Source organism: Monopterus albus, unplaced genomic scaffold (assembly GCF_001952655.1).
Source record: "Monopterus albus unplaced genomic scaffold, M_albus_1.0 scaffold54.1, whole genome shotgun sequence".
NCBI classification, from domain to species: Eukaryota; Metazoa; Chordata; class Actinopteri; order Synbranchiformes; family Synbranchidae; genus Monopterus; species Monopterus albus.
The window spans coordinates 182,646-210,478 of NW_018127934.1; the positions used below are offsets into that span (position 1 = coordinate 182,646).

At 41.6% G+C, this 27,833-nt stretch overlaps 1 protein-coding gene across 1 annotated transcript; it reads left to right on the plus strand.

Annotated features, from left to right (window-relative positions):
- Window positions 1-1,996: 1,996 nt before the first annotated feature.
- cxxc4 (CXXC finger 4) lies at window positions 1,997-26,170 on the plus strand. Its single transcript, XM_020602046.1, has 3 exons — window positions 1,997-2,555; window positions 4,402-5,340; window positions 25,077-26,170. The coding sequence occupies exons 2-3, from the start codon at window positions 4,516-4,518 to the stop codon at window positions 25,119-25,121; spliced, it is 870 nt and encodes a 289-aa protein (XP_020457702.1). The 5' UTR covers window positions 1,997-2,555; window positions 4,402-4,515; the 3' UTR covers window positions 25,122-26,170.
- Window positions 26,171-27,833: the final 1,663 nt, after the last annotated feature.

Genomic DNA, 27,833 nt, shown 5'->3' on the forward strand with positions numbered 1-27,833 from the left:
TGCATCTCTGGTACAGTACACTTTTAAAAGTCATTTATGGATGTAACTGTGTATTGTTGTGCCTGACACAGGTGTGCCAAAGTAATCCTGAGGCCAAGTGATTACACCACTAATAGAAGAGTGATGATTCTTGATGCAGTGCTGTCTGAGGGGTCGGAGAGCACAGTCATCCATCTTAGGCTTGTGCCCTTATCCTTTACACACTGAAATCCCTCCAGATTCCTTCAAACTTTTGATTATGCTATGCACCATAGAGGGTGACATATCCAAATCCCTTCCTATCTTTCTTTGAGGAACATTGTTTTTAAACATTTCAATAATTTTCTCACACATACAATATGTTGGCAAAAATGCGGTTCTCAATCCATCCGTGCTCCTAAAGGGCTCAGCCCTTCCTGGATGCCACTTGTATACCAGAGCGTGACCTGTTGACATCACCAGTTTCAAATAGAATCATCATTTCATTGCTTTACTTCATTGGTGGCCCTGAAATGGAACCGTCCCAACTTTTTTTGGAATGTGTTGCAGGGATCAGAACTGAAGTAAGTGTTTATTTTGAACAAAGAATAAAGTTGATGAGGTGTCACATCAAATAATGTGCTGCTGTATTGTTTTCAATGTGATACAGGACACAGAAGATTTACAAATCACAGTTTTCAGTTATCATTTTGATTTACATACCGTCCCAACTTTTTCTGACTTGGGGTTGTCTGTTTTTAAGCAGAAGAACCAAAATTCTACTAGTTGGAGCTTTTGTTCCAACCTCAAATCGGAGTATTTGATGGGTTTCTTCTTCTACGATAGTATATGTCTGACAGTGAATGTCTTTGGGTTGGACTACTGATCAAACAAAACAAGTAGCTTGATCACATCAGCTTTGACTTTGGGAACTTTGTGTTTCCTGTAATAATCTGACAATAAAAATAATTGTTAGTTGCAACCTCAGTGATGCAAGACCGCACCACATTCTAATAAGATGCACTCTATGGGTTTATAATTAAACAAATGCTTTTATTAATAGTTAATAAATGATTTACCAAAGCATAAGAGATTAGCAGGTAATAAGAACTGCTGTGCATTGCCAGGTTGTGAACATTTCTTTTGTCTGGTTAGGCTATCTTATGATAGTTTTAGAGAAAGGCTGCTGAGGGTCTTTACCAAAAATCCATTTAATATTAGCACTTAAAACTGTAGTCTTAATGGATTAAAATCCTTTATTAATGACTTATAAATGCAGAGTTTTCGTTTTTCTTATCAGAAAATGAGAAACTAATATTCCCTAACAGATAGAACAAAATAGAATTGGAAAGATCAGCCAGTGGGATTTCTCACAACCTGACAACCCAGAATATTTTATCATTTATAACTGAGCTAAATGATTTATTCGCCTGTTTTAACGTCATTACAACCCTTTATGAAGGGTGCCTTAATGGGAAGTGATACCAGAAAAGGAAAATGCAAATAAATATAGTTTTGTGTGGTAAAAGTATAAAGATATTTCTCTAACTTCTCTTTGAAATAAGTCTAGGGAGATTAATAAATAGTTGGCGTTACAGAGATGATGACCTCATGTTAACTTTCTTTCTAAACTCCATCCTGAATCTTAAAGATCATCCAGGAAGCCAACTGGAGACACGTTTCATTTTAAAAGTTTATAAGCATCGATATGAATGAGTGTGGCGCGCGGGGGCTGGTGGGATAAATGTTCCACGCTTTCCAGTGTTGTCAGCCTGGGAGCTGTAGGCATGGGCGGCCAGCAGGGGGGATTTATAATGGTGATGAATCCCGGCGGTCTCCGTAATTATGGCTGTCGCTGGACGAAGAGACAGAGAGAGAGAGAAAGGGGGAAACAACCAGGCTCAGGCATTTCATCTTAATCACATCTGAGCTCCATTCAAATTAATTTGACAAGTTTCCCCCAATCTTTATTAAAGGACACCTCTGCCAAATGACAACCCCCTCTCTAAATGCCTCGTCATGAAACACATTTGTTAAAAATATATGTTGTGGGGGGGAAAAAGATGGCACTGTGAAAAGACGCAGATATCTCCCGTAGATATTTTTCTCCCTGTAGGGCGCCCTGAGCCATCCCTCCCTCCCACCTCCCGAGTGTTTCTATAGTAATTTCCAGCCAATGATCAGTAGGTGTCCACATCCGTGCTTCCTCACCTCAGCACCAATCAGCCACACACAGCGACAGGAGACACGGACTGAGCAGAGACCAGGCAGGCACACAATACAGTCCCCGGATCAAGAGGAGAGGAAACACCTAACCCCCTCTGCGATTTACCTTCTTCTTTTCTACGACACCTTTTGGCTCATTTGTGCACTTTCCAACCTTTTTTTCTAATGTGATAAGAAAGTCGATAAAAATGGTCCTTTTGTTTTGAGCGCCCTGAACACACACACACACACACACTCGCTCCAGCGCCCTGGGTCTGTGCGTCTTCTCGCATCTTTGCATTATTTTCCCTCCACGTTTCGCTTCGCAGTGATGTACCGTTCCACGGTCACAGGCTGGTAGCATCTTGAGAGCCCTTCTCAACAGGAACCTGGTAAGTGATGCTCTCTCTCTCTCCCTCGCTCCCCCTCTGTTTATGTCCGTCCATATTTTGCTGTCCAGTTGCATGCGTTCTGCCCCCCTTTCTGTCCAAATTTGCGTCCGTCTGACTGCCGAGCGATCCAGGCAAAGTCAGAGTAGTTTTGATGTGGTTTTATTTGCATTCAGGCACCGCACTCCAGTTGTCAGATTATCTATGCATGACCTTTGATCTGAATATCTACCACAGACCAGTAAGTGTAATTAATGGCATCATGCTGCAGCAGCGGCACAACGGTTCGTCATCGGACACGCTTTTCTTACTTTTCCTTCTTCAGTCTCATTCTCTCACTCTCCACCTTTCTCCCTCTCTTTCTCCTCGACCTCCTCTCTCAGTTTATCTCTGTCCAGCTCCAACTATTGAACATTTCTGTCTCTCTAAACTTTGTTCACAGGCTGAAAATCAATGTCCTGTGACTTGATTGCCTTTGGGCTGGGTATTTCGCTCCAGGGGTGAATTGATTAAGTAATAATGACCCTGAGGAGGGCTGATCATTAAGCCAAGGAGGTTTTGTTTACTGGGAGCTGCGGGTTGTTTTGGATGCCACATCGACATTTAAACTCCAGACACTTGTTCACCTTTGCGCTATCACACTTATTAATAATAATAATTTAAAATAAATAATGTTGCATATTTTTGTGCATCTTAGAAAGCGTGTTGAGACTTCAAGAGTTTTTGGGGGGGGCTTTTAGCCACTGTGGCTATATTGGGTAAAGGTTAGGTTAGGTTATGTTTGTAAGGGGATGCACTCCTGTATTCAGAGGACATTGATAATGTCACCCAGTACATCACTCCAGTTGCATGTATGCATATTTATAATTTATTATTTAAAAAAAAATTTTGAGACAGCTGTGGGATAGCACCTTGTAAGCGATTTGAAATGCTTTAGTGTTCTAGCAATGGATCAGCTTTGGCAATTAAGAGAGAAAGACCAGAAAAAGGTAATGGAAGTAGGGAGAGATGTATCTAATGGGCTTTTATCTGTGGAAACCAAATCCAGACAGACTGGTGAGAGTGAGAGAGGAAATGGAGCAGCAGCAGCCCCCCCCCCCCTTTACACACACACACACACACACACACACACACACATCCCATCCTGACACTGTAGTTGGTCTGGTTCATGATCTGGATGTAAATTCACTAGTGGTTTTCTGTGCTGTCATTGAGTAAATGTAGTAGAACCGGCTATGAATGAACACCAGATGCTCTTAAGAGATCATGTTTACATGGATGGACCACCTCTACTATATGGATAAGATGACAAAAATGGAAAATATTTGACCGTGTTCCTCCTGGCATCTAAAGAAGATTCGTTTTAAGAGCTTACAGTATACTGCAGGCCTAAGGTAAAACTCTTTAGGTTTGTAGCTACTGATGTCATAATCTGAGTTCTGGTGAGGCTTTGCTCTAACTTTTGGAATAAATCATATTTGTGTATTCAAATGTATTTATTCATTCTGTGAAGTAGCTGATTGGACTTTTCTCAGAATATGTAAGAATTACTTGGCAAGACATCTAAACAATGTTCAAAGTGTAGTATTTTTACAACATGCTAATTCTTTCCCCCGTTATATTAATGACATGATCTGTCACAAACGTTATTGTCACCAGATGAAGATCAGTTCGAACTCTTTGTGTGGGTTCCATTAAAACACACCAGGGCGTAAACAATGTGCCAGAGACTTAGAAAATGTTCAGCTGTCTTTTTCAGGTAAAAGTTGAAGCAATGAAATGAAATCTCAGCAGAATGAAGACATTTTCCTCTTTAATGTGTAACTTTTGTTTGTTTGTTTGATTTTAGCACCAGAAGAGATAAACCAGGATGGTAACGCACTGTTCGTAACCAGCTTCAGCTCGACAAAGGCCACTGTAACCTCACTCTCTTCTGCTTAACACCGACAACTGTTTCTCAGCCATGTCTAACATAAACAATGCACTTTGCATTGAAAATGGACAAAATGCAGATGTGTCTCTCTTACAAAAGGATAATCTTCAGGATGGTGGATTAAGTCAGCTTTTGGATTATAATGCAGAAATGGAAAGGTACAGGTCTTTTGCAAACTTTTATAAAACCAATGGGGCATTTCCACAGACTGCTAAGATTGCCCGCATCACAACGCCCATTTTTCCCAGTGCCAGAATTGGCATGTCCCCTTGGAACTGCGATAACGCCATGCTCTGGGGAAGGAAATCAGCGGCAATAAACCCTAATAGGACCGGCATGCATAGAAATGACTCCCAGAGGCCAGGGAAGCCTGGCGTGCCGCCAGAGACGCTGCAAATGGCAAATAATAATTTCCTCTCTACCTTATCCCCTGAACACTGCAGACCTTTAGCAGGAGAATGCATGAACAAGCTGAAATGCGGTGCTGCTGAAGCAGAGATAATGAATCTCCCAGAACGTGTTGGAACTTTTTCCGCTATTCCGGCTTTAGGGGGCATCTCATTACCTCCCGGGGTCATCGTCATGACAGCCCTTCACTCCCCCGCAGCCTCAGCAGCCGTTACAGACAGTGCGTTTCAAATTGCCAATCTGGCAGACTGCCCACAGAATAATTCCTCGGCATCCAGTGGAAACCCAGCAAAGAAGAAAAGGAAAAGGTGTGGGGTCTGTGCACCCTGCAGGCGGCTAATCAACTGTGGTGTCTGCAGCAGTTGTCGGAACCGCAAAACAGGCCACCAGATCTGCAAATTTAGGAAATGCGAGGAGCTGAAGAAGAAGCCTGGCTCATCGCTGGAGGTGAGAACTGGGGCTCTGCTTCCCCTTCTTTTGTTATTATCCCCTTGCACTCCAAAGCATTAACCTTTTCATCCAGTCACATTCTAAGCCCTTGAAAATTGTTTCCATGCCCACCCATGCCTGAACATCCCCCTGGCTTCTCAAATCTGCCTACCCGCCTAGCCTAATTGGCAGTAATTAGGGGTGTTTGTGCGGAGCGCAAGCTGAGCTTGGCTCAGACACCCCTAATTGCTGCCAGTCAGGCTGGGGCTGGAACGCATCCGAACAACCCTGAGCTTGGCTCAGCTCCAAGCAGGGCTGGGAAATGGTTTTCAGCAGAGAGCCATCCCTCTCTGCACCCGGTCATTTTAACCAATTATGGAAACCGTCTCTGGATGGAGAGAATCAATATCCCACAAAGTCTCAGCCTCCGACCACCAAGAGATGGTGAGAGTGATGGCAGGGCTGCTGATGGCGTCTCTCTAAACAACCCCCAAGTTTGTGTGGGGAGGAGAGTGAGGCACCCAGATTGATCCTCTCTGATCCTGTATGAATTGATTGTGCATATACAGTGGGGCTGAGATAAAATCATTCTATATTATATTTGTGTCATTATGTCCAATTATGAATCAATCTAGGGTATGGTGCACATAAGAGGTGTGCAGAGGCAGAAAAAATCTGCCTCAAGAGAAAAACATTAAGCACTGGCTTAAATGACAACTAGCAAGAGGCTTCATTAGGACACAATCAGGAGCAGTGTTGTTTTTAACAGTTCATTTTAATTGATTTATTTACCGGCTGACATTTGATTATCAAAACAACTTCAGTTTATGAATGTTAAGTTGCAAACATGGTTCTCTTTACCCTTAGAGTTTGAATTTGCTCACTGAGTTAACATGAGCCTGTATGGATGAGTCACCAACAAATGCAACCTGAGGGCCAGATGATTTGCTCATTAACTAAGTGATTACAAAGAGAAAGAAGAAGCTAATTATAAAATATTATCTAATCTACTTATGGAAAAACACCATGTACTGTACGGATTCCATTTTTTACTTCCAGCCATCAGTGTAAACGTGAAACAGAAAAGTTTAAGGCAGGGGGTGCCGCTCTAAAATCAATAAAAGCGGCTCTTGAATTTTAAAAACTATACGAAACATTGTTATTTACATGGAAAAATTAGAAATACTCACCATATTTCACTTAGGAAAATTAAACTTACAGGAGGATCCAGATTACAGACAAAAACTACTTGAGGAAAAGGAGCTTTCGCAGTGTGAAATGAAGATACGGGATCTAGTTTTGGTGCAGCCATAAAACCACAGTGTCCTGGGTTAGAATTTTTCATTCACTGCCTGGTACTGTAACTTAAATTGAGTGTTGGGACAAGCAGATAGAGAATATACAAGTGGTGTGACATACAGAAAACTCTGTCACTTCCTAAGGGAGCAACTATGGGAAAAAGCAGGGTTTAAGGGTTCACCTGAAGGGTGTCACAGATGTGTTACTGGTAATGGGTTGGATGTGTGCACTCCAGAGGTTTCTGTTGGAAGCTCATTTAATGTTGACCCCATACTGTATATCATATTCTAACAGGTATACCCAACAGGTGTCCAGGAAGTTGGCGTCACATTTTGAATGCATAGGTATACATAAATTTGAAAAACATCCATTTGATAAGATGGCTAGAATTACTAATTGTGCAAAAACAGCCCAAACAAATCCACAGTTGCTTTTAAAAGCAGTTCAGTGATTCATATAATGGACTTCTCCAGCAAGTAATTGTTATTTTTGACTCTGCATCTGTAATTATAGGTACACCTTCTGCTGCGGAAATGGGTCTGACTTTAAAGGCTTCTCGGGGGTGTGAAGTTGTGCCCTTGCTTTTACAAACTTTGATACTAACATTAACTGGGAGTGGATTTTCTTTCACCTTGTTAATGGTGCCAGTGGTTGCTCACAGTTGAGTGGGATTTGAATGAATGTGAGGAATCAGGTGCTGAAGTGAGTCTACAAGGAGAGTTTGCAGCCTGTGCATGCAAATTCACATGCAAACATTTACACGTATGCACGCTCTGTCTCTCACTATTTCTCTCTCGCACACACAAAGATAAACACTTGTATCCACACTCTAACTACATACAAACAAATACACACACACGCACACCAAGCATGAGCCATATGTACCTTTTGCCTTGGAAGAGACGATAAGCTAATGGCAGCCAGTTAGATTTGGCTGTCAGTGTTTTTCACATGGGAATCACCCTGAACTAATTATATCTTGAGCAGCAGTGGAAAATGCAAATCAGAATTTTACTCACACCCCTGAAATCGGAGAGCCAATTTAATCTAATACCCCCTTTAATTTAGCACGCTAATGCAAGGCCCTAGAGAATTGCCCTGTGTCACTGCTGTGCTGTTCTGCAGCAGATTTTGCTCTCTCTGTCTCTGTGCCGCTCTCAGACTCCAGGATGGATTAGTGTGGCAGAGGAATCTCATCTAACCTAACATTTCCCGAGCAGTTACCTTTGCAAAGCTTGTGCGCCAGCGGCTCAAAGGTCCTTCATTAACTTTCAAATGCAGTAATACTTGTGTGTGGGCAAGCTGTCTTCACCTATGTTTACCTCAGTTTACTTGTATTTCTGCAGTGAGGCACCTGGTTTTAGAGTTCTCTTAAATTTTGTAAATGTTAAAGTGATCCTTGCCAGCTTGTGTTGCTCAACAAAATGATTAACACTGAATTACCCCTAACATTTATCAGTCTCTTTGTGACCCCTTACCAAAACCTATGGGTATGACTTCAAATATTCCTTCTCAGGTTGTTTCATATGATTGTTTTAAGGCCCAAAGACATGAAAGTCTGTCACAAGAAAAAAAGAGGTGAAAATTAGAGTATAATAAGAAAAAATAAACATAACTGTGCAACACAAATACAACTTTTTTCTTTCTTATACTTTAACTCATCTTTACCTTAGGACCCCCTGGGGGTCCTGGCCCTCCAGTTGGGAGCCACTGTTTTAAGTTACTTAGTGTTCAGCATCCAGCAAGTGGCTCAATAGGGCCCTGCTTTAATATAATTGTTGATGCCTGTTCAAAGTTTATAATACAAGTTTATCTCTTTCTTCCTGGTTTTATTTTGAACAGAGGGGTTCTGAATTTGAGTGAATTAAAACTAGTAATATTGGCTTAAGGAGCAACCTTCTAGCAGAAAGATTTCCACACCAGCAGAATGAAGACACCATGTGGATCTGAGTTATGCATTGTTCATGCATAGGTTTTTTAATTCATAATTTTGCTTGTGAATAACACTCAACAGTGCAGACTTGTCATTAGGAGTCTGACGCCAACAGATAGTGTAGATGCCTAACAGCACCCTCCTTCACTATACATGTTGATAGAAACATTCACATAATCACAAGACTTCAAGTGCCAATCCACTTGGATGCTGATGACATTGACAGGGACAATTGGATTTAAACACTATTTCAACAACCAGAGAGGCACCTACAGTATTTGATTGGAACTGTAGCATAACACAGTGCAGAAAAAGCAGGAAAAAAAGCAAAACAAAATCCATTTTCACAGATTCCTCCTTTCAGTTAACAATGTCAAAGGCCATCATCAAGTCATGTGCAGGAAAACAGTGTCCTAGAGTAAGGACACATTCTTTCTCTGCCTCTTTTCTTTGTGCAGTGTTGATATGACTACATGAAATGGGTGAGATGAAAAGGTGGCATGGCTGCCTAGAAACCTTTGCTATTGTGATAAAAGACAAGACCCAAAATGGTAGGAAGCAGGACCTTGAGGAAAATAGTGTGGGCTCGGCCCCTTAATGAGAGCACTGGAGCCAAATAAGCAAAGGCAGCCAGGTCTAATTTGTTTTAGGTGTGCTCAGAATAGATAAGGACAAATCTGTGGCCTTCACCCCCTCCCCCCCCCAACCTTTGCCTCCCTGGAGATAACACTGAGTGCTCCCAGCCAATCTCTGTGAGCAAAGGAGAGGGGGTAAAGAAATAAAAAACAGCTGAGAAGGAAAAGCCTAAGGGACAGACAGCTTTTAGATCTGCAGATCTCCAACTTACTGGATTTATTCAAGCTTTAAAACTGCAGATTAATTTGGTTGCAGAGGTCTGGGGGAGTGTTAAAAAAAGAAAAATGAGGCCGTATGCTGTTACACATCTCAACCTAAAGGGCAACCTTAAGCTTCTGTCAAGACAATAGGATTTTGCCATCTGAACCACGATGCAGACCGCTTAATTATACACAGCTTCCCTGCAAGCTTCCCTCGGCTACTGTAGAGCATGGGACCCCTTATTCATTGTCATGGCTTTTTCCCCCTAGCTTGGTCGTGCCATGTGGATTTTCTGTCATCTTCCATTTGCACAAAGTAGCTGTCCCCCTTTAGGCCTTGGTTGGGCTTGGAACGGCAAAACCAAACGACACTGTTACAGAATTAATCTTTTTTGTGCTGCCACCAATTAAGGCCAACGCGCAATCGGAGGCGTCCAGACGATGCCCTTACATTATATGGTCTGTCACCTCGTCCACCCCTGTTTGATTTAACATTCTTGGTTCATTGGCGAAAGAGAACTCATTGTCATTGTCTTTATTATAGTGAAAGGAGAGAGACAGTGAGACGGGGGTGGAAAAGCAGCCCAGCAGAGAGTGGACAGCATAAAAGAGCAGGTGCTGGAGGACGTTAATGTGTGGCACTTTAAATTTTAAACAGATGAGAATAAATTATTGATGCTGACTCTGGCTGAGAAGTTAAAAGGTATCTCATCATTACTGAGAACCAGTGTGAGAGAAAAGTATTTGGTAAACCCATCATGGGTTTTCAGTGAGCACAGGCCATCGTAAGCAATATGATTTTGTTCTCCACAAAAATGACATGGTCTTGATTTATTTTGATTTCTATGTGTATGTTACGTTTGCACTCTGATGGAACAATCCAACTCCACTTGTGCTTTTTACAAACCCTTTTCATTATTAAGTAAGTGCAACAACGCTGCTGGCAAATGTGTGATTGAACCAATGTTATATTAAGAGTCAGATTAGAAAAGTTGTTGGTGTTCCCCATTTTCAATCAACTGTTAGCAAATTCCTCAACAGAGACAGAGATAATAGCTTTTCAGCTACATTAAACATGTATTAATGTATTAGTTATATCAATACACTGTCTGTAAAGGATAAGGCCAGTCATTTTCTATATTAATATTAGTATTTTCAGCAATCTCCATACAGAGACTAAAACTGACAGAATTGCCCCTACTCACAGTTAATGTGTGTCAGCTGTCAGTCCTGGATCAGCTTGTTCATCTGTGTTATAGATCTCCATTGTTGTTCAAAAACAATTAAAAACACATCAGGGAAACACACCACTGCACGTGACATGTGTTTTTGTAATGAAACACTAGACCTGACCATGTTGCCCCAAAACCTCAGAGCAACCATAATTTTCCGAAGTTAACACGAGTCAGAGTCAACTGCGCATTTTGTGTGAGCTCTCAGCTTTGTTTACACTCTGCTAGCTCCTCACATTCGGATCTGGGGTTTGCTAATGAAAAAATGTCACCCAGTGCAGCAATGTGTTTCGCTGTTGTGTTTTTGTTTTTGAACAACAACGAAGGTCTATGGCACAGACAAATAAGCTGATCCAGGACTGACACACACTGATGGACATTAACCGTGAGTAGAGGCAAATCATTGTCCGTTTTAGTCTCTGTATGGGGAGTGTTGGAAATACTGTTAATGCAGAAAATGACTGGGCTTTTCCTTTAAATGTTAATTATATTAATAGACTGTCCTTAAGAACAGTAAACTGTAGAGTAAATTGCATAAGAACATGATACATGTGTATAATCCTGATAAGGGATCAGTGACATCCAGCCCCAGTATGATTGTCTTTCCTATAGAGAACATAAAAGTCACCTGACCGTTCCTTTTTTTTGTTTTGTTCTGGGGGATGACATCTGTAAGAAACTTTCATTTGAGGACTGAGGGTAGGATAACTCATCCTGTTATAGAAACAAGAATTTCCTACAACAGTATATTCAACTCTAGATACCAGCTGGACACTGTACTGTAATTTTGTGCTCATTTACACAGGTGTGGTGCCAGACAGCAAACATATATAACTGAGGCTATAAAGAGAGTAGGTGATGTTGTAATGCAGACCAATGGGAAATTCTTACTGCAAAAATGATTTCTCATTTCATTTCAACACTGAACAAAACTTATCTATAAAGTTGGTGCTAGACCAGAGTGCAGAGTCCAATTGGACAGACACTAAGGTATAATAAGATAATATGGGACCGTAGGGTCCAGCACCATTGCTTTAGCTCATTCATCTGTTAAGAGATATGGACGTACCTGCTGTTTGTTTGTCCCAGTGGTTGTCTATGGTATTGCAAAGAAAGAAAGAAAGAAAGAAAGAAGGCCATCAGCCTAAGAGTATTTTCCCATAAAGCAGCATAATAAAAGATGCATCTGTAAAAGTGTTGACAGGACTTGACGGGCTACAGAGAAAGGCTGTCTTGTCTCTTGTCCATGACATTTACATATAAATGTTATGGCCAAGGATAAGGAGTCTGTCGTCCATGTGTAGTTGGCTGCGCGGTGCATAGAGCGACTCAGGAAGAGACAAAAACTTGGCATTGTAATGTAAATTAATGGGTGGAATCAGCATTCAGTTTTTATATTGTATACCCATCCCAGACTCATATGTTCATATAAAACTGAACATTGTTCAATCATTTCCACCAAATCTTTGGTAATTGATTAATAGTGTGCCTGGTACTTTCTGGTCATACAGCATTTATAATTCTTTTTAACAGACATTTTACTTGTTAATCAGAGTTGACTACATTTAGTTTCTGCCGTGTTTGCAGAATAATAATCCTATTGCAGTTCCACAGTAGCAGTATTCACCTTTTTATACTAAAACAAAGCAGCATCAACCAAACAGGCAGCAAACCCAAGGTGCTGATGATCCACTCTATATGATGACTTGTTTTTCAGTGTACATTTTCATTTGAGTTTCTGCCCCTCTGCCTGTCTCTGTGTCTCTCTCTCTCTCTATAAAACACCAATCTCTTTGACAGATCACTGAATTACAGTTTTGCTATTGATTTATGACATTTTCCCTCAAGTCAAACTTCAAAACTCTCCTCACTGCTCATAATGCTTCCCACACTGGCTCCAGTTGACCAGATAGTTCTTGTAGCCTAAGATGAAGACCCTGTCCTAGGGATTATTTGCCTGTAGTTCAGCAAATTTAAGGGTCTAGAACAGAACTGATTTTGCTTACAACTTAGCATAATGAAAACAGGCATCAGATAATGCCTAAAAAAATCAATGTTTTAGTAATTAAGATATTTCTATTTTATCTCAGCTATCCTATTTTTGATTTTACTCATTTCTTTCTGACCTGCTTCCTGATCTGGCAAATGTCTTTCTTTTATAAGCCAGCCCACCTGGCCTGTGGGTAAACCTCATTTCATTACAAAAGTAGGAGCACTAACAGTCTGAATTCTTATTTACAGTGGTTATAGATTTTCCATCATATTTTCCAAAGCATAAGCAATGTTTTTACCTTTCAAGAAGCTTCTTTTTCTCTTTTTTCTGACTTGGAAAGTTGGAACAATCTCACCAACCCTGACCTCAAAGTCCAAGATGGCTGCTATGCCCATCAACAGTAAAAAGCTGTAGTAATACTGTTTATGAGCATTTATGTCTTATTCATGTTACATTAAAACAGTCATCTTCTATCATGTAAATGTTGCTACACATAATGTGTCGTTATAAACTGGTATCGCTAACAGTGGCTAACCTGGCTCAAACTGGTGTTATGGTTAACTCAAGCTGGAACACGATTAGCTCCGGTGTGACATCTTTCCCAGCTCCAGCTTCTCAGCTTCATGGTAAATTAGTTGCACAAGATTCCATATGAGCAACCTTCTGTGTCAGTGAAGATGTTTATATACATCCTAGTTATTCCAACCCGTTCTCATTCCCATGGCGTCAAATACTGACGTTTTGTCAAGTACCTTTTGCATCTCATATGCTGCGTTTCCACTATCGAAACCTACCAAACAATATACCCCGTACTTCCCTTAACCATCACCAAGCATAGCCTCTGGGGTTGATGAGGACCATCCTGCTTTACTTTTCCACTGTGTTTTCTCTTTGTCGGTTTCTGTTTAGAGGAGGAAGGGGCTGCTGCTCTCTCACATGTGCAGTCATCTATTGTTTACATATGGCACTTGTAATGCTAATGCTTAAGGTGTGAAGATACGGACATTTAACCAATCACCAGCAACTGCCCTGCATGCACGAACCCCTCCCCCTTCATAGTCCTGGTACTTGAATTTAGTTCTGCCTCCTGAGATGCTGAAATTTAGCTCCCAGAACGCAGAACCGGTCACAAGTGTGACTTGGTGCTACACGTTTCAGTGGGTTCCTATAATCAAAAAACCTTTATACTGATGCTAAAGGGTGCCTTTGGTGTCCATATGAGATTCTCTGGGTTTTCTTTATGTTTAGGCACAAAAATGACATGGTTAGGTGAAGGAAAATATCTTGGCTTGGTTTAAAACACTCACTGACTAAAAAAATTTTATTGCACACCAGATGCAAACTCTGCCCTCCCGTCGGAAAGTTCCATGTTTGTTTGACCCACCATCCACCCCAGCCACCTTCTAGCATGGACTTTCTCCCTTCATATACTGTACTACAAACCTTTGCCCTGGACATCAAATACTGATGCAAGTGGATATAGTCTGCTGAAAATCCTGTGCATCTCATATGGACGCCAAAGGCTGCCTTTGGCATCCATATGAGACTCTAAAGGTATTTGACATATTGTCAGTATTTGATGCCCCAGGAATGAGGACAGGCTGGTAACTCAATGTTTGAGGACTGGCTGCTGAACATAATTCACATTCTGGAGTTAGGGTGGCAGACAGATCTCATGAACAGTATAATGTGAATTTTGTAATTCCATGCATCACAGGCCCAGTCATTTATTTGACAAAACAAATTACAGGTATATTCAGGTGTATAATTGTAAGTTTTGACATATATTGGAGATTGAAAATAGGCACTCAAAAAACAGAGGATTGCATTTATAAACATTATCATTATTAACACTGAAGAGCATCAGAAGGCATAAATGATTTTGGCTTATTTGTTCTCTGGTATTAATGGAATTTTAGCGATATTGCTCTCCTTGGATTGGAGGATTGTGCCTTTTGAAAAGGGTTTTTTGTTGGCAGCAAACATTTAAATCTTAGATTTTCCCACCTATACTGTAGTTGATGTGTTACAAGTGAGAAAAATATGAAAATTGTTCTTTAATTTTTTTCAGACATAAAGCTACTTGATACAACTGAGCTGCAAAAGAAAGAGAAAACTCTTTGTTAACCTAATTGCAGTTTGCAAAATAGATAAAATATTATATACACAGCCACCAAAATATAGTTCTGAGGATACAGGAGGACTTTCTATCTGCAGGTTAAAAGGCAGTAAATGACAGATGGCTTTGTGCCATTCATCCAGCTGACGTTAAAGTGAATTTGTGAGTGACAACTGGTGATGGGAGAAATCGGTCATTGTGGTTTAAGCATCTCAGTTTCTGCAAGTCAAATCCTCGCATGCTGCCACTGCCTCTATTGTGGCTCTGCGCTCAGATTATGAATATTTCATGGCAAGCATCTGACACCATGCCCAGAAAGATATTTCAAGGTTTTTTCTAAATAGAAACCCTGAGGTTAGAGAGTGTCACAGAAGCGTGAAGTCAGTCTGTGGCCCGCAGGCAAAGGATAGGATTTATGATCCACCAGTTGATGACATCAGGTGGATATTTTTATTCCTGAGTGGAGACACCCTTTGTCCTCCACCACTGGTAAACCACTGAGCTGTTCACAGTTTGTTGTCACTCCTTGAAATATCTGTCTATGGCATTCTGTTGAGTAGAAACATGATTTCAACCAGCTCAGAGTGCAAGCTGTGTTTTGACAAACTGTGACCGGTTTCTCTGTTTGATCAGTGTGGAGCTGGAATGACTAAGCAGGGGGGAGTCTGCTTGGATTAGCTCTGTCTTAAATGCTGCCTTTAGCATATTACATTGCCCACTGACTTTTTCCTAACAACAACTGTCTTGTTTTTATCTTTGTCAAGTTTTGTTTAGTCTTAGTACAGTGACTAGGTCATTTTAGTCATGATTTGTCTTTCTTTTTTAGGAAGGGAGGTTTTGTAAACATGCCAGAGACCTGACCTCACAGTGTTGGTTTATGTGTGTCTCAAAAAAGTTAATGTTGCCTAGAGTCATATAGATATGTTATGTTATGGCCACTAGTTTAAATTATTTTCGCTTTGTTTCCTGAGAGCTTAAGTTTATTTCTAGCGGTAGTTTGGCATGGAGGTTGACTGTACATACTACAGTACCCATGTGTCTCAGTTGTCTTTGCTTTGGACACAAAGCCAGTAACAAACCAGTACTTTAGCCACTGTAGCGCAATTGTTAACAAACCATAATGCCTCACTTACCGAGTTCTTCCAAAACTTATCACAAACTGAATTTGATTGTAAAATCCGTGTCATCTTTAGCTTCCAGCTGCTGTTAACAGCGCACGTGACCAAAGTTTAAGCTAGTTTTTTTTTTCTTACCGATACACACGTTTAAAGTTTTCATGGTTTTTTCACCTTACACTTTTCTATGCACGGGTTTGTAATTCTCAAAATTTGATCAGAACACCGTTGTTTTTGTGTCAGTGCCAGCATCTTTTACTTATAGAGTCCTCAGATGTAGCATAAGTGTAAGCAGGTGGAAATTGGGTGTACATATTTAAAACCTTATTTACTAAAGTGACAATTTTGGTACTCACTTAATTTGAAGCACAGATTGATTTACCTGAACGCAATTAATGATTCAGCTTTAGCTGTGTGTATTTTCTGATCCGAACCTAAATATTGTGTTTATTTACAGTAAATATGCAGAGCTCTCTGTGTAGACCTTCTGAGTTTAAGGGCTCCCACACAGATGCTGAGAAATCTGCTCAAAACAAGAAGGTCTGCTCCTACTTTGCATTTCAATTTAATATTTCAGAGAACTGGCAGGATGTTGCCTCGCTTAGCCCGCGCTTCGTTACACCCATATGGCTTCTCGCTGTGCTTGCTGACGTCTTCTGCAGTTGAAAGGGCTGCAACTTGGCTGAGAAATTGGGGATTTCCATACCAGATCCCTCAGGTATCTACACACTCAAACGCATGTCCGGCTCATCTTCCCCCCTCCTCCCTTGCTCCAATTCTACAACGGCAGCCCTTCTCCCTGCTCACACTGCTCTGATTTCCCATCTCGGAACTCAATTGACCTCACCGTTGCATCTCTTTGTTTTCCTGAAATCTCAGCAGCACCTGAAAGCTTCTCTGCTGTAGGGTTTGCTCCCAGAGGAGAGTTAGCTTTGTAGCAGCCCTGTGTAAAATTGCTTTTACTTGGACAAGGGTACTTAGGTGAAGCTAATTGAAATGGAGGCCGGCACCGTTGTACTTAGTAACAGGTAGGTGATCCCAGCTACAGACAGCAGCCTCATACCCAAGGGTGCTGCCTCAGTTTCTTCCTATGAGGGTGGGCTCAGCCTCAGCTTGTGTAGGCAGGGATTTTCCGTGCATGATAAATGTAAGAGGAATGGCATCTGAGCACTGTTTCAGCTGCAGAGGGTCACTCCCTTTTTAACCTTGATGTCTCACACATGGGAAGATCATGTGAGATTATATTTTGTGTTATGGGGTGATGGCAAATGCTGATGAGTTACTGGACAAAACATGCTGAGTATAAGCATATTCAAATAAGACCTTTTTCATGATGCTGCTTATGAACATTCAACCACTTTAAATACTATTAATTTGCCCTGCCAAATACATTTTGGAGGAAACAATATTGCTGACTGGATTTTTTAAGAGCAATTCTTTTTAACAAATCCTCCAACCTATCAGACCTACAGTATATACCATCTGTGTCATATCTGTAATACAAACTATAGGAGCATCGGCAGGTGGAACTGCAAGAACTCCGCCAACATTATCGAGAACATACGTAACACTGGCAAGCTTAAGCATTTCATCATCATGGGAACCGTCATAAACAAGACAACAAGTGTACTGGAAGTCCTGTGTTTTATGTACCAGACATCCACCCCTGCCTCCTCCTCATATGGACTCTGTGACGCTATACTGTAACTGTCATAATTCAGGGGACGCATCCTTCGAAGGCTGCATTTGAAGACTGATAGCATCATAGCATCGCAACAAAGCCGTCTCATTTTGAAGGCTCCTCCAAATGCAGCCGAGAAGTGCGTCCTTCCTTTGCTGGGCAATGAAAGCTCCAATTGGTGGATCCTTCGTGGCCCACAGTATCCCAAGAGTTTTTGCGCAGGTATAGCAGGAGTCAAGGTTGCTAGGCAACGGGAGCGACACTTTCTACCGCAATGGCAAGGGCGGGAACAGTTGGTACCATAACTAGGAAATCCTCTGTAGACCAGACCGTCTCATTACTGTTTGGCCCATGGTTTGTCCTTTGCGGTCTAGAACGGTCTTCATAGACTGTCCTTTGAAGGATGTGGCCCCTGAATCGAGATGCAGCTTATATACTATGTCACCTAAGTATCCCCATTGCTCTTGTCATAATTACTAAGGTTGCTAGAGGTCACCAAACTATAACACATAACTGTTGGTCATAATAACCACCTGATACACAGATGGCCTGTTGACCAAGAAGCTCAAATGCCTAAGCTTATACTGTAACTGAACCATCCTGTTTTGTTTTTTAAGTGTTAGTAAAGGATAATAATAATAGTAATAATAATAATGCCAATTACAGTTTAGAGTATTTGCAACTTCAAGTAGATTCTGGAATTTCTGTGTCAGTTGTCAGGCAAAAATGGTAAGTATCCCAAGACTGAAAGGAAATGCAGAGTTACAAAAAGTAGAAATATGGTGTTGTACTGCTCCCTGTGGTTTGAAACTCTCAAGTAGTTTGCTCCTCCGACCACGCCCCGGTTACTGATGTCACTGACTCGGCAGGGACGGGCAGCTGATGAAATACATCTGCCGTGACATCACTGATTGAGGAGAGCAGCACTATGCAGTTCAGCAGTTTCCTTCATATGTGTTTCTGTGTGGATTTACCTGTTTTAAGCCTTTGACAGTAGATTTTTCAGTTGATATCGACATATACTGACTTCCTACTAAAGTGACATATTGCAGTGCCAGCCCAGTTATACTGGTCCTGTTCCATTTCACTGTCCACTCAGTGTCTCCCTGACTGTTTGATAAAAAGTGTATTTTCTGAAGCCAATGAGGCTTGGCCCGTCTCACTGCAAATCCACTCCTATGGAGGGCTAGTAAAATATACGTCCTACAGGAATACGGCACTGTAATTACATTCCCCTATTAGCATACGGAGGCTTGGAGTCACACTGCACTCAGCCTCCAGCAGCACTTTGCCATATGGTCTGTCTGCACGTCTCAGGCGATATTTGGCAAGACTCTCGCAGAAGGTCAAATATCAAGTCAGAGGACTGTGCCAGAATTGCATCTATGCTAATTGCTTTCTCTCTTCCGCTGCTCCCTTATCCATCTCATGCTCCTTTGCTCCTCACTCTCTCTCTTTCCGCCCTCTCTTCCTCTCCCACTGAAGTAAGTAATCTGCTTTAGGATGTTTCCGAGATGGAGATGGATTTGGTTTTCCTTCGTTGCCCCTCAGCCTAATCTCCCCCCTGTGACCGCCCGCCTCTCCCAGGCACAGTTCTTAAGCACACCATCATACATTCCCCCACCACCCCCAGTCCATATGTGTCAAGTCAGCAGAAAACTCCCAAATTCCTCATTACTCACAAACATCTGCAATACACTTAGCTCGATTTGCTCGAACAGACGCTTGGTGCAAGACTGGACCTTGAATTAAAAGAGTGTAGCTGTATTTCACTACTGGACTACAATCAGGACACAGGTGTACCTGAGGTCTTTGTCTGTGTGCAGCGTTGCTGAGAGCACATTCATGTGGGGAGGTTATCTGAATGCACGTGCTATTTAGAGGAAAAATAGATGGATTACTTATGAAATTTCATTTAATTTGCTAAAACCTCTGAGAGCCTTTGGATAAAAGTTTCACTTGTAGTTAGGGTTAACCATAAAAGCACATCTCTGATTTATTTCACTCCAGCATTTATGTCAGCTGTGAATGTGAATGGTGTGGATGAATGGTGAGTCATGAGATACCGCAGGAATTTAAGCTGCAGACAGGGCAGGCTGCTGCCCAGTGATGAGATGCTTCTAAGCAATAAAATAACATGCATCTTGTGAGGTTTCTATTTATTTGTTTGTTTGTTTGTTGCATTTTAAGAACAGGTCTTACTAAAAAGAGCTACCGTTTTGGTATTAACTGTGCGATTCCATGGGTGACGACTTCTTGGTGAATGAATTATTTAGATTTAAGTTGGCTTCACTTGTTGTGATGCACAGTACGTAACTTTACTTTGTAATACCACTATAACTTTAAAATGTCAAAACTACCTGGCCAGTAACAATTCATGTCTTGCCATACTGTTGTCTTTAGAACACTTGAACAAACATTTTGAGTTTAGAAGCAGAGTGATGATTTAAATGCTGCTTATTCAATTTGATATTTTTGAGGATAATCTTAGCTTGTGCGATAAGCAGAATCTGCTGCTTTGCAGTGTTGTGATGCAGTACTGCGGGCAGCGGTGTGTGGATCACTAGCTGAGCGGTCTGTCCATGATAGTGGCCTTGGAGAGGTACAGTGCCTTTATAAATGGCATTGGGTGGCTACACTATTGGCTACAATCTTCCAGATGAGATTTCACCCCCCCCACCCACCGTTGCTGGTAACGGTACAGATGATGGATTGCTATACCTTCCAGTTGGGAGCTTGGCAACGCCCCAATATTCCTACAGAATAAAGTGACAGGCAATATATAACACATCAGTTAAGGCCGACTGCGCTGCTGAAACTTTTCCCCCCCTCGTTCTTAGACCTGGAAATCGGTCCTGAATGTTTGTCTGGCTCACAAAGCCATCCTTCCTTGACTCTGATGAAATGCTCTTTCCTTACTTCTTTTTCCAGTCTTTTCCTAGTTTTGTCTGCCTCACCACCAGTTTGCCTTAGAAGATAATCTAATTCATTTCCTTGCATGTTGCGAGACATTCACGCCAAAAAGAAAACGAACTGGGTGACCTGGGTTTGCACTCAGATTTCACTTGCAGTCATGTTGCTGTGTGCAAAGTGTTTGTAATTATGTTTAAGTATCATTTGGAGTTTGAACTGTATGTGTGTGTCAAGAGTGAAGGTGTGATGGCATTTATTTATATTTGCAACCTGTCAGAGCAACATCATAGGATTGCAGTTATGAAACAAGGCCTGGTTCCTGGTCTGTAGGTTAATAAATAATGGATATTGCCAGGGTAATGTATGGGCCATGTGTTATAATGAGCATTCAGAAACATATCGGCACACTCCCACAGACTACTGTTCAGCCTGCTCAGTGCTACTATCTCTCCATGAGATTCCCCTTTCCCTTATATCTGTCCCTGCTCTGTGTCTATCCCTTCCATCTCTACTCTGATTTCTCTGCCACTACACATATTTTCCAGGATACTTCCTCATTTCGAACCCATTTTTTAAAATCTCAGAGTCAGAGGAGATTCTTGAGAATTCCTAGACAGAAAGGAGAGGAGGAGAGGTTGTAGTTTGGTGCAAGAAAAAAAAAATTCCACCAGTAATTTTGATGAATTAAAAGTTTTATTATATTGTGCAGGCTTGTGTGTGCCTTGAGTGTGTGTTACAGAAGGAGGGGCGCCTCTGTGACAAGGCTGGCTGGGAGCATAGAGCTGAGGGTTAGTGCCAGACATGTCTCAGGAGAAACCGGGGCACATTTGCAATCACCCCGAGTTCAAAAGGGTAATTTATTCACAGTCTGTGGTTAAAGTAGGGCTGCTCAAAATGCCAGTGGGATTGAGCTGGGAAACAGAGTAGTAGAAAAACATTATTTTCATTTTCCTTGTGTTTTTCTCTCTCTTACTCTCTTTTTTCTTCATCGTCCTCTTCATCGCCTGTTATTGTTTCTGCGAGCCCTGTGTGGCGTCTTTTAACACACGCAGGCAAGCATATTTCACTTTTACACTCATCCACATTGACGTCCCAGCGCTGATTGAATTTTGAGGCGCTGCAGCATCTGCCATTATCATCCTCATCGTCTTGAGTGGTTTATCTCTGGCCCCAGCTCAGTGTGATGCCAAGGCTGCAGGAGAGAGGAGGGGCAGGGCAGGGGTGGGCTGGGGCTTGAGGACTGTTCATGTGTTATTATTTATGTGGAAATGAACGGAAGGAATTGACTTAACTGGGATATTTAAGAAGGTTGAAGGTTTATGTTGTATGCACGTGCCCCTTATCGAGGTTAGAGCTGGGTTCTGTGACTCGGCTTTAGTCCTTTTGGTTTAATTACATTTTTCACCATCCTGTACTAGTGCCGTTTTTTAACCGCCTCGTCTCAATCAGTCAGCGACACGGCTTCACCACTAACTGCACCTGCCTGGTTCAGTTAGGATCACAGGATGTCATGGCTGCCCAGAGACCTCACACTGCCTCGCCACAATCAGCAGAGAATTTTTCCACCACATGTCAGTTTTACTGTGCTGTTATCACCGAAAGCCACCGGCAAACACTTAGATTGCACTGCCTACTGTGGCGGTGTGGTGGGGTTAATTTAAGGTCTGGAGAAATCTCTTCCTCCTCCTTCAGTCAGCTCAATACTCGCTCGTGTGCATTCATTGCCAGAGCAGGAAATTGTCTTTCCCTCTGTGTGTCGTTGAAGCCAGGTTGTTATGTATGCTCTGCTGCAGAGGCAGTGATGTTGACGTGAGGCTGAGCTGCTGCCACAGTGTCTTGATTTGAGGTGAAACCTTGGTGTTGCTCCCGTGTCCTTGGTGTAACACTATCAACCCTTACCTTCTCCCGACCTTTCTCTCTTCTGTTTTTTCTCCTTCTATTATCCCTCTATGTCGATCCCCCTCTCTGTGTTGTTTCTGTATTCTTGTGTCTTTTCTCTCTCACTCTCCCTGGTGGTTGATGGAGTGATTTTGAAGGCACACGTAGGTGGGGGAGCAGGCAATGTGGAGCTGCTCTAATCGAGACTTCTTTGTGCCTGGTCACTGCAGTGTGCTGAGGCAAGAAGACCTGGGAGTGAATCCAAGCAGCACTCAAGAGGTCCCACTGGATCAATAATGTGGGAACTTAACAAAACAGAGACATGCTGAGTGCCCAGATCAGGGTCATTATTGTCTCTGGCGTGCCGCACTTCCACCAGGGACTGATCAATGTGAGAATATGGATCAAGATAAACATTCTCACTTCACCTTTCCCTCCTGTTCGCCTCTTAGAGCGTCACGTTCTAGACCGAGAGAGCAGGGCTTAAGGCAGAAAGTGCCCCTGCGGTGGTGTCATATCCACAGCAAGTATGCACGCTCATTGTGGTGTCTTTCCTGTGCTTTAATTCTGAATTAGAAATATTTTCTTGTTTATTGCCAGTGGGTCATTAGCAAATGCTCAGTATTACATCCACGTGTTTCAAAATTGCAATTAGTACCAGGTTGATCACTCTTATATGACATAATTCTTGGAATAAAATCAGACGTTTACGCTGGAAAATGTAATCGATGGCTGATTTATGTTGGAATAGTCCTGAATACCAAAAGCTTTAAGTGGTGAAAAATATGGAAAACTGCCAAACAAAGAACTTTGAAGTGGTTTCCAGAGGAAGGTCATACATACATACATACATACATCATGTACTGTATATTTGAGGGACAAGTTTATGTGGTTTTTATTCTGGGGACTTGAAGATGGATCACACCTTTTATTCTACAGCACATATTAAAAGTTTGACACGTGTATTTTTACATATCATAACAAACCTACTGGAATTTCTGAAAAGAGCAAATGTTTGTCTCCAGTATTTTCTGGTGTAGCCACAGTACGTTTAAATCTGACCTGGCACTGTTGAGTCAATGATAAAACATAATTAATAGAGTTACAGTGACATAACAAGGAAGCTCAGAAAACAGGAGATTTGTGAGTCTTGGCCCTTCAAGATATGATGGTGTGTTTCATTTCATCCATGACTTTAAATTGGTGCTGATGGTATCCTGCTGGTCTGGGCCCCTTCATTATTCACAGGATAATAGTAATTGCTTAATGTGGTGTGAAAACCAGTAAATGGTTTCTACACACATATGAAGGAATGTAGGCTACTGTATGCATCCAGTGTGAGTTAGTACCTATCACTGCACAGCTGACAGTCACAGACTTAGGGTGGGCTATGACTCTAAAACATCAAGTTTTATAAGGGCTACAGCTATTTTTTATACCCAGATACTGAGCACTAGTGATTATTAACCTTACAATCAATGCGAGTAGGGGCTCAGGGATGATTTGTTATGCTTTCTTGGAGGTAATCGGTTTAAACACAGCTGATAAATGAGGCAAATGAAGACCCATTTTTTTCATTAATTCATAGTATCTTTCTTCTAATTAATTGATTGTTTTGTTTAGTTAATGTGCCAACTAGGTTTAGTGAAGAAGTGTCGATTATTTCACCGATCTACATAAACTAAATAAAATCAGTTATCTAAAGCCTAAATTATATACCTATGATGGCACCAGTCCTGTAATCTTGTGTAATAGAAATTGCATTGATATAGAGTACAACTAGAATGAAGGAACAAATACATGTTGAAGAAAGGGTAACTGCAACCAGATTATTTTTCTAAGAGGGAAATATTTGTACAAAACATATTTGTTGGCTGCCAAAATATCCAAACCTGCACTACTGAATCCACCTGTAGTGTCTAGAGCATTATTAAACTTTTTTTATGGTTATGTTTAGGCACTCACACTACTTGGTTAAGGTTAGGGGGAGATTGTAGTTCTGTTTAATATGGAAAATGTTCACAGTTGCTTCAGACAGTGTTTATTCACATTTAACTACAATCTTTCTCTAACCTTTGCAAAAGGTTAGAGAAAGGTTTGAATGTAAGAGCCTGTCTGATGCTAAAGTACTCATCAGTATGCCTTTAAGGAGCCACAGATGACACTTGGTATTAAAATGTCAAATTGCCCTCCACTCAGACTAAAGTGATTTTAGTTGTGATTATGCACCATTTCCCCCTGTCAACATTAAAAAAAAAAAAATCAAAAAATGTGCTAATTGGTCATGGGGATTGGTGGGAGACTTCAGTATTTTATGTCTCTGATTTCCAAATGAGTTTCGGAAAGCAGAGGCTGCCACTCTGGCGTAGAGGTTTTGGGGAGAAGGAGGAGGGGCGGCTGCTGGCGCGGGCTCAAATTGAAATGATGCACTGTTCCCCCTCACTGCGGCTGGAGCTCACAGTAATTAAATGCCTCATTGTTGCTTCTTGGGAATTTGTATTGAATATTTCATCCAGCGTAATGATTATTTGGGTGTGGGTTGGACGTGAGTGTAATCACCTTGGCTGACTCTTTGATGAAATACTTGGTTTGGTAGTTGTGTTTTATAGCCATTTTAAGTGCCCTCCTGGGTTTTTACTTTACTTAATGCCCACGTTATTTCAAAGTGCTCTTACAAAGTGGTCCTAGATGTGACAGTGACATGACCTCAGAACTTGCAAATTAAAACTTATCTTTCACATTTTGTCTCCCACAGAGGACGCCGGTCAACAACGGCGAAGCTTTCCGGTGGTTCTTTTAGAAAGGTGAGCTGGGGTTGCAGAGTCCAGTGGCAGGAGGGCAGGTGGGACTCTTGACTCTCTGCCAGGAGCGCTTGATGTGTTCACAGAGCCCAGCGCAGCCAACACATTTGGAGAGGATGAGAGAAGAGAAAGTGGACAAGCAAAAAGATAAATGAAAACCTAATGGTGTTGTTTTAACTCTGTAATTTCCTTTTCTGTGTAATTATTGTACCTTTTGACAGTATCATAATGTATATTTTTGGTGTCTATGAATGTGTTTTCAGTGTTGTGGCTGTAGGTTTACAGCCAATCCTATGTAAAGGACTCAGACAATCATATGAGCACACTGAATCCGTCAAACAGAAGAGGCCACAACATCGACATAACAATACACACTTTACTCTGGAGCAATAACCTGTTCTGTTAGTTATTCTTCAACCATTCATTTCTGTTGACTCTTCGGTTAGTTTGCCAAACTGAATTATCCTTTTGTTTTGTCCTTTACTTCATCTTAAAGATATACTTTGAAATGCCACGTTGGCAGTATGATGTATCTCGATAAGAGCGATGAAGAGAACGGTGGCAGCAGAGCTTCTGTGATGGACTTGTTGACATGTTTCCTCATTTGAGTGGACTTACTGCAGAACAGGGCACATTGTCCTGTGCGGTGAGTCACTCTTCTTTAAAATCTAATTGGACATCATTTGATTGTGGCAGCACCAGACGTTTACAGTATGACTCAGACTGCAGTCTGGAATTCTCAAAGATGATCCAAGTACATGTTTTTAACTAAATGTAAGTCATAAAGCCTTTTTTTCTTCTTTGAGTTTTGATCTCTAAAAGATTGTTAACTGTCAAAAAGGACGTGAGAAATGATGAAAACATTCAAATGATTAAAGTACACTACATATTTGACATATCAGATATTGTTCTGGAGCTAAGGTATAAATGGTCCTTTCTCCTGCAAAGTAACATTAACACATTCCAAAAACAAAAATTATTCTATAAGTTACTCATTGTCTTAAACCCTATTGTTGCATGTGTAAATGTGTTTTGGTTTTAAAGATTACTAAGAATTTGTATATTGTTGTTGTGATGCTTTTATGTGTTAAAATAAAAAATGACTTGAGTAAAAGACATCTTCACAGAAAATGTTTGATGTTGAGGAATCAGCAAAGATGAAGAGAAAAATAAATCCAGCAATGTAAAAAAAAAAAAAAAGATAAATCAGTGATCAGCTGATAAAAAACATTTTCCTCTTTCTTTTCCTCCTGTAAAGTATCAACAGAAATAACAACCAGGAGGAGACAAGAGAAATATAACAGCAGTGGTTGCCTCCCCAGTCACGTATTCCCTAGAATACTAAAATGTTGCATGAAGAAGAGTGGTTCCCAGAGGCAGCAGACTTTAAAGGACTAGTGAAATCCCATGTGGTTTGTCATGCTGGAATGCACTTGGGGGGTGGGGGGGAGGTTGGGCATGGGGAAGGAAGAGAATCAAGGATGGTGGGTGGGGAGGTGAAGCGAGACGGGCTCCTGAGATAGACTGAGCAACTGAGCGATTGCTGGGTGTTTGGGTTTCAGAGGCAGGGGGTGGGCGCCTGTAGTTATGGGAAGAGAGGACAGCAGGAGCAGGGAAAGGGAGGACAGTGGCGCATTTGGGTGGTAGCTGAGGTGGGGAGGGGTGTCACTGCTGAGGAGAATGAGCAGAGAAGGGCAAAATCATCCAGGACCGAGTGTTTTTCCCTGACTGAGCATGCTTGCCATCAACCAAATGGAGCTGCTGACTGGTTAGGGCCAGCCAGGAAGCCGGCTTGAAGTGCTCTGCAGGGGCAGCGTGGGCGGCGATATGGCATCACCCAGTCCCTTTCACTGGTCATCAGAGGTGGATAATTAATCCTTTATGACTAAGGCTGTTCAAAGGCTGGTTCAGATCCAGTGCCTAAGTTTGAACCAGTTCTTTGTGTTTCAACACCCCAAGGACTGTCTCTGAGCCAGGAAAACCAGTTCTAACTTGGCACCAACTCTCTGCTGGTCTAGAACAAAGAATCACTTACATCAGGAGCTGGGGGCGGGATTATTGTGACCAAAGACCAACTAAAACTTTGTGACCACCATTTTTAAAAAACATAACCACAGATTAGTATTGTCTTGCCTAACTTTTTAAACCCAAAACATGCGCTTTGCTGACGTGAAATCGAAGCAGCAGTGGACTGCAGAGGAGACAACCTGTTAGTTAGCTAAGGGCTAGGCTAACAAAGGTTAACATCTTAAGTTCAGTGTTAATATGAATCAAAACGTGTTATGCAATTACCATAGATATCATGACAAGCAGCTCAAATGCGTGGAACCAGTAGTATTTAGATTCCAATATTCACTCGCAAAGCCAGGAGCAACATTACAAAAGAGATACTGAAGTCCACCACTGTTGTTATTGTGCTTGGCGCTAGCATTGCTGGGAAGCAGAGGCATATTCAGATGTATACAGTTATGTAATTCCCTGGCTCTGCAGTGACTCTATAGCCAGTGGAGAAGCAAGCTGGTTTTTAGAAAGTTTGCAAATTGAACCATCCCCCAACTGGTTCTAGCACCAGTTCAGAACTAGCACTTAGTTCGTGTTGGTCGAAAAGGGGTAAATACGCATCAAGGGTGTGCTGGCTCGCTCACTCCCTGGCCGGTAAGACTAAATAACATCACCAACAGCTCTCTCTAATCCTTCCCTGCAACCTCCCA